This window comes from Lolium rigidum, chromosome 3, assembly GCF_022539505.1.
Source record: "Lolium rigidum isolate FL_2022 chromosome 3, APGP_CSIRO_Lrig_0.1, whole genome shotgun sequence".
In the NCBI taxonomy this organism is placed as follows: Eukaryota; Viridiplantae; Streptophyta; class Magnoliopsida; order Poales; family Poaceae; genus Lolium; species Lolium rigidum.
Window position 1 is genome coordinate 302,507,768 of NC_061510.1, and position 7,480 is coordinate 302,515,247.

General features: G+C 46.1%; 1 protein-coding gene across 3 annotated transcripts; it reads right to left on the bottom strand.

Annotated features, from left to right (window-relative positions):
* Nucleotides 1-381: 381 nt before the first annotated feature.
* Nucleotides 382-2,784, bottom strand: LOC124699763. 3 transcript variants are annotated; one of them, XM_047232014.1, is made up of 4 exons: nucleotides 2,752-2,782; nucleotides 1,976-2,213; nucleotides 719-821; nucleotides 382-624 (listed from the first exon to the last, which is right to left on the bottom strand). In XM_047232014.1, exons 2-4 carry the CDS (start codon nucleotides 2,131-2,133, stop codon nucleotides 529-531), a joined length of 357 nt encoding a protein of 118 aa, XP_047087970.1. In that variant the 5' UTR covers nucleotides 2,134-2,213; nucleotides 2,752-2,782; the 3' UTR covers nucleotides 382-528. The 3 variants fall into 3 exon arrangements, with proteins under 3 accessions (XP_047087970.1, XP_047087969.1, XP_047087971.1); XM_047232013.1 differs by having other exon boundaries at nucleotides 1,976-2,784; XM_047232015.1 differs by having other exon boundaries at nucleotides 712-821; nucleotides 1,976-2,784.
* Between the last annotated feature and the right edge of the window lie 4,696 nt (nucleotides 2,785-7,480).

Sequence of the window (7,480 nt, forward strand, 5' to 3'; positions counted from 1 at the left end):
ATACTCATCAAGACTCACAGCCCCAGATTTTAGACCTAACAAGGTAGCTTTTGAGGATATGCTATTTCTCTGATCTTTCTAATCCTCTTACATGGCTTGGTCCAGGATGCTTCTATCTAAAAGAAGGTCCTGTAGCATGGTATTTCCACGATGTTGGGAACCGATATTTATTCTGACAACCTGAAAGTTATGTTATCACATAGTATTACAAGTCCTGTTCATTTGGCTTGTTCTCAAACCTGGATGATCTGTTCGTGTTTTAATTGCTGAAACCAAATGTCACAAGTAGGAGAACAACACTGCAAATGCCAAAGTTATATTCACACGTTGTACGTTAATTTCATTTGTACAATATCAAGACCCACCTTAAATAGGGGAAGACAAATTCTTAAGAAAACAAAGAAGAAAGCATCACTATCCGCAGCTACTTGAGTTGAGATCCTGAGTGTCATCTTGCTTAATGAAACAACATCTAGTGAGTGGCACACAATGCACAGAACATTCATGGGCGATGCACGATAGATGCTGTCAGAAAATTGTCACTGTCGGCAACTTCGAGCTTCCTTTAGTAACGAGATCAAGTGGATCAACCAAATTTGGTGCCTCCGTGCCATGATGTGAGTACTGCATATAATGGAGAGCCCTCATTCATCAGTACAGTTGACTACCTGCATAAGATAATTTTGATCACAAAAACTGGCGTGGATCCACCTTGTACCAGATGACGAGCCGCCAAGTCGTAGGAATCAACCAACGCCATGCGCATGTGCCACAGTAGCGTACTGCTGCGGGCTGACATGACCATCGAATCCAAACTGGCTCTGCAAAAACAGCAACAAGCAGGTCAGACTACTAGCATGAACAGTACGGTTTCAGGTGCGGAGCTGAGGCAGCATCCGAGCACCGGCCCTCACGACCACCGGCTGCTGCTGGAATCTGGAAAACGAGTCCCTTGATCTAAGATCTAGGATCCAACAATTGAAATCTGTGTGAGCTACACGCTAACCCATATCTAAGATCTAGGATCCAACAATTGAAACGATCTCACTTGAAATCCTAACCCATATCTAAGACATAATAGCTCGGTGATCAATAATAGCTCCGAGTATTAAAAAACTGAGACACAATAGCTTGACAGTTTGGTTTGGCATTGGATGGTATATGTTTGTTACCTCAGCATCTAGGGACTGACACCAGCTGCTAAATTGTATAAGTAGGACAAAGGATACTATTATGGGGTAGCTTATGTATTGTACTTTGTGTTACTCTGTAGCTTGCTGTCTGCTCTGTGGAAGGCAAGAAATACTTGGTCGTGAGGACAAGTAATTCAGAATATAAATTTGCAACATGATACTTGTGAATAGTAATTAATCCAACATCTATATTTCTGTTCCTTTCATTGAACTACTTATTATTGATGCACCAATTTTAGTATGCTTTGCACAGTTGTGATAGCATCTGAAGTATGGACTATGCACACAAGACTACAAGATCACTAAACGGTTTCATACTTGGCATCGTAGCTCAAATTCCAACCCTTCATTTTCCCCTTTCAAAACATCTTGTGTATAATTAATGTTGCTACAGCAAGGTAGCTCAGGATAAATAGTAATACATTTAAATTAAATTGTTGTATATCCAATGTATTATAACTGGATACACAAGCTCTACAAGCTAGGATGTTCCTAAATCGAGGACTTGTGAAAACTGAAATCGAATGGGCACCCATGCCATATGCCTCTGTGCATCATGAAGTGATTAATCTCTTCAGTCTTCAGGCTTACACAGAGGTGCATTTGTGGTTTGCGATGAACAAGACAACAAGTACACCTCTATTCTATTTCCTTTGGTAGGGGTACACCTCAATTAGGGAGTAGAGATATAAATTCCAAAATACTGAATTTGACTCGTATGTTTGCAGACATTGGACTGACGGACATACAAAACTGAATTTGAGCTGAGGCACTCGGCTGACCTTGAGAGTTGACGCAGTGGCGTACGATCCAACAGGCGATAGGTGACTATGGCCGTCGACTCTGATCCCGGTAGCGAGAAGAGCGGCGGCGTTGCAGCGGGCTGGGCACCATGGCTTGCACTTGCTTCTTCCTCACTCACATCTGCTACATCGATCATCACTTCATCATGGTAACCAGCTTCTACATTGTTGTTCCTTGTAGCCCATTAACATTGTTACCTTCGTCTGATACTTGCAGCTAAGAAGACATGCATTCAGCAAAAATATAAATCTAACATTTAGGAACAACACATGATATGGTACTAAGGTTAATGTGCAGAGTAGTATTCAATACGTTACAAAATAATGAAAGCGAACATATATACCAGCATGAATTTAGATTGTGCCGAACTAAGAGAATCACGAGACACCATTATAACCATTATAATATGCCACCACTCCTTCCAAAAGCTCTGCCATTACATAACTATTACAGGGGCAAAAGGTTTCATGCATCAGGAAACAATGTAACTCAAAGCTAGAATGCTAAACAGGTCTCACACTTGGAGAGCCACCACTAGAATACGTTAGAAGTGTCAAGCTTTTCTTAATGAAAATCCACAAAGATCAAACAGAGATGTACATCACATCTAGAACCCCACATTTGGGGAATAGCTGGTTGATAACTGTACTGTACATCAATATTAAATCTTAAAATCGGAAGGTCAAGGAATGATGGTTCAATTCAGCAATAGTACTGGTCATAGATAGAGGAAGGTTATCACAATTCACCGTACAGTAATTTAGTGAAGACATGATCATCTGATCCTTATCCTTTTTTTTTTTTGAGAATTAACGGCTGCCTTTGATTAAACCACAACATCCGATGCTACAAGGTTCATTACAAACTCTGGGGGTAATCCCAACCAGACTTCACACACATTATTACTGCAGCCTTCCTTAGCTAAACGATGCGCAACTCCATTACATGATCGTCGCACGTAGGTGACTAAAGATTCATCAAACTCCCGTAGAAGCAGCTTGATATCTTCAACCAGGGGACCATTAGCCGATCGGTCCAGCTCCTTGTTATTCAGCTTTGCCACTGCTCCAGCACAATCCGTCTCCAGAACCATCTTTGTCGCTCCCACCTCCTTCGCTAGGAGAACCGCTCTCCGGCATGCTAGTAGCTCAGCGCTCTCCGGATCATCAACACGGGGGAAAAAATGGCATGCACATGCAATATGTGCTCCATGGTGATCACGGACGATCACGCCTCCACCTCCGTGGCTATGTACCTTAGAGAACGCTCCATCTGAGTTCGCCTTAAACCAGCCCGGTTGAGGAGGTAGCCAGTGCTCCTCCACCTGGTTCCCCCTTACCATTGCACCCTCCTTTTGAGATCGCCATTCCTCCGTGAGCGCAACAGAGCGACGAGCAATATGCTCCGGGTTTTCAATCATCGGTTCCTCCCTAGCATTGTTCCTTGCTAGCCACATATGATATAGTGCCATGAGATACACTGCCAGGTCCTGCTCCGCCATCCTCCCAAAGAGCTGCAACAGCCAGTGCTGAATGTCACGATGGGAATGGTACTCCTGCGGAGGCCTTGGCAGCTCTAGTCCAGTGAGCTTCTTAATTGCCTCCCAGACATGCACCGAGTGTGCACAAGACCGGAAACGGTGGAGGATCGTTTCATCTCTATTACGTACAATGCACTTGACGCCTAGCTTTATTTTGCGCCTCCTCAATTCCTCCCCCACAGCCGGAGCATTTCTTGTCACTCTCCATCCATGCACCTTCACCTTGCCCGGAACGTTTGCCGACCATAATGATAGCCAGCCCTGGTGTTCTGAGACATTCAGCGAAGAGCTCGCTCTGCCCGCTGCCGCCGCCTTGATGTGTCTCTTCAGGTGATATGCCGATCGTACACTGAAAACACCGTTTTTGGTGTAATTCCATGCAACATAATCTTCGGATCCAGCTCTACCCACTGGTATCTTCAGTATATCTTCGACATCCGCCTGATAAAACACATCATTCAGCTTCTCACTATTCCATCCTCCTCCACCTGGTAGAAGAAGCTCTGACACCTTGTCAACCTGTTGGTCTGGCTTACTTCCAACAGGTCTTTTGATAGATGATCTTGGAATCCAATTCTGGTTCCAAACATCTATATTCTCTCCATTACCCACCCTCCAAATCAGTCCCTCCTTCAACAGCTCTCGCCCATACACAATGCTCCTCCAAGTATAAGACGCTCGCTTCGGGCATCCTGCACTCAAAAACTTCCCCTCCTTGAAATAACGAGCACGCAGGACCCTCGCACAGAGAGAGTTTGGTGCAGACATTAGCCTCCATGCCTGCTTCGCTAGAAGAGCTTGATTAAAATCCTGGTAGTCCCTAAACCCCATCCCTCCACTGCGTTTTGATGCACACATTTTCTCCCAACTTAGCCAATGAACTCTCTTCTTTCCTTTCTGGTCCCCCCACCAAAACCCTGATGAAATCGATTTCAGAGTATTGCACTGCCCCTTGGTTAACTGAAAACATCCCATTGTATATGCTGGTACTGCCTGAAGTACCGATTTCACCAAAATTTCTCTCCCTGTCTTGGACAATCCCTGTCCCTTTAGCCCGGCCACCTTTCCTCTTGATCGGTCACTTAGATGTTTGAAAGCGCCATTCTTTGACCGTCCGACGACAGTGGGTAGCCCAAGGTACCGTTCAGACAGAGCTTCACATTGAATACCCACATTGTTCTTGAGCTGTGCCTTGACAGAGTCATTTGTCCCTTTCCCAAAAAAGATTGCAGACTTCTGTAAATTAACCCGCTGCCCCGAACACGCTTCATATCTCTGCAGAATTTGTTTTAAGGCCTCCAAATTACCAGTACTCGCTTCGAGGAAGACTACACTGTCATCCGCAAACAGTAGATGGGTCACAGTTGGTCCGCCGCTTCCAAACTTCACCCCAGACACCTCTCTCTCTAGCTGAGCTTGGCGGAGTAGAGCGGAGAAACCTTCCACACAAAACAAGAAGAGGTAGGGCGATAGTGGATCCCCTTGCCTCAGGCCACGAGAAGGTCTAAAAGAGCCAGACAGACACCCATTTAGTTTGACTGAAAACCTGACCGTGCGGACACACCTCATGATCATATGCACCCAAGCCTGAGAGAAACCCATTCTCAGCATCATCCTTTCGAGGAAAACCCACTCAACGCGGTCATACGCCTTCATCATATCGAGCTTCACTGCACACAGCGGCTGCTTCCTCTTCCTTGTTCTAATAGCATGGACACACTCGTATGCTATAAAGACGTTGTCCGTTATCAACCTTCCAGGGACAAACGCGCTTTGTTCTTCAGAGATTAAAATCGGGAGAACTTTCTTCAGCCGGTTGGCAAGCACCTTTGACGCAATCTTGTATAGAACATTGCATAGGCTGATCGGGCGGAATTGGGTGAGAAGCTCCGGTGCATTGATTTTTGGGATAAGAACCAAAATTGTGTCATTAAAGTCAGCCGGACATTCTTTCCCCGCCAAAAAATCTCTCACCGCCTGACATACCCTTTGTTTCAGAAACGACCAGTGTCGTTGGTAAAACAGCGCCGGCAACCCGTCAGGACCCGGCGATTTGGTCGGACCCATCTGGAAAAGCGCTTCTGAAATTTCTTTGTCAGTAAACCCTGCTGTCAGGGCAGTATTCATCTCATTTGTCACCGCCTCATTGATCAGATCCAGAACCTGGTCACCACCATCGGAACCTTCAGAGGTGTAGAGGTTATGATAGAAGGCCCGTGCCAAACTACCCATTTCCTCATTCGTCGTGCACAGCGTACCGTTCTCCCTCCGAAGGCCACGGATTGTATTTTTGCGACGCCGGTGCGAAGCTCTATTATGAAAATACTTGGTGTTCTTATCCCCGGCCTTCAGCCATTCCTGCCTAGACCTTTGTCGGTACATAATTTCCTCTTTCTCAAAAACATCATGCAGTTGCTTCTCCAATTCAATAACCTGCGGAGAAGTACTCCCTCCGTTCCTTTTTAATTGACTCAAATTTAGTACAAAGTTGTACTAAAACTGAGTCAATTAAAAAGGAACGGAGGGAGTACCTTGCAGTCGGGCTGCATTGCGGGCATCCTCAATCTGTGATCTCAACCGCTTGATCTCAGCCTTGACAGACCCAAAGGTTTCAAAGCTCCATTTCTTCATATCTGCCGATACCTCTCGAAGCTGTCTCCAGAGGCCCCGAATTCCCTGCTCACCACTAAGCCGATCCTCCCATGATTTCTTGATCATTTCATCAAAACCCTCATGACGCAGCCACATCTCCTCAAACATGAAACCACGCGATATGTGACTGTTTTGTGTAGGAGCGTCCGCTGCAATTTTAATCAACAAGGCCATATGGTCTGATTCTTCAGTCACAATATGCTCAACCAAGGTGAAAGGATACATTTCCAGAAACGACGCTGTCGCCGTTCCCCTATCCAGCCTCACTTGGATATTTTCACCTTCTCCTCTCTTGTTATTCCAAGTAAAATCATATCCCTTATACCCCATGTCAATAAGATTGCAGTCCGTCAAACACTCTTGGAATGCTTGCATGTGTGCTTGACTGCGAGGATTACCTCCTATCTGTTCATGCTGCATGAGAATCTCGTTGAAGTCGCCGGCACACAGCCACGGCAGATTATCCTGTGATTTCAAATACCGCATCGCCTCCCAGGTTTTACTTCTCAGGTCAGTCCTCGGCTCTCCATAGATTCCAGTGAATCTCCACGTTTTACCTTCAACACATATTTTTGCATCAATATAGTACTGACACCACGGTCTGACCGATACCTCCACTCCTTCTCTCCACCATAATGCCAAACCCCCACTTCTTCCTTCGCAACTCACTGCCACGCCATTAGAGAAACCCAGACTCCATTTAATCCTCTCCATCTCTTTGTCTCTCTTTTTTGTTTCACACAGAAAAACCACCGATGGATTGTATGACCTACATAGGTCACGCAATTCGCCTACTGCCGCGTCCAATCCCAAACCGCGGCAGTTGAGGCTTAGGAGATTCATTGTCCCCGGCGGCCCTGCGCCGCAGGGTCCGCCATGGGGTCTTCAATTCTATCAAACACCGATGCATTTCTGTTCCTTCCTTGCTCATCACCCACCTCCTCTATCCTGTCAAAAACCGAATTGGTTCTCTGTCTTTTCCCAGCCGATTCCGAACTTCCCTCCTCAATGACCTGAACCTCCACCGGCATCCAGACCTGCTTGGTCCCTCTCTTCTTGTTCTTAGTACCCTGTGGTACGTGGTGCTTTTCGACGCCTGGCATCTCGGTTTGATTCCTTGGTCTCCTTGTAAAGGTTCGTTGTTGGTTCCTTGGAGCCGAAGTCATGGAGGTCTTGTCAGCCTGTTGTGCCCCTCCGTGCATCCTGTGACGCTTATCGGGGCTAGAGACCTCCGCTCTGTCTCGCTGCTGCTCAAACCCACCAGTGTGGGAAGAGCTCGAATGGTCGAAAT

What these genes read in the sequence shown, in the direction of transcription:
- LOC124699763 (XM_047232013.1), bottom strand. Translation starts at nt 2,133, where the DNA reads ATGATCGATGTAGCAGATGTGAGTGAGGAAGAAGCAAGTGCAAGCCAT. An exon ending in CCACTGCGTCAACTCTCAAG is followed by an intron (nt 822 to 1,975) that starts GTCAGCCGAGTG and finishes CTGTTTTTGCAG; the next exon opens with AGCCAGTTTGGATTCGATGG. An exon ending in ACTTGGCGGCTCGTCATCTG is followed by an intron (nt 625 to 718) that starts GTACAAGGTGGA and finishes CATTATATGCAG; the next exon opens with TACTCACATCATGGCACGGA.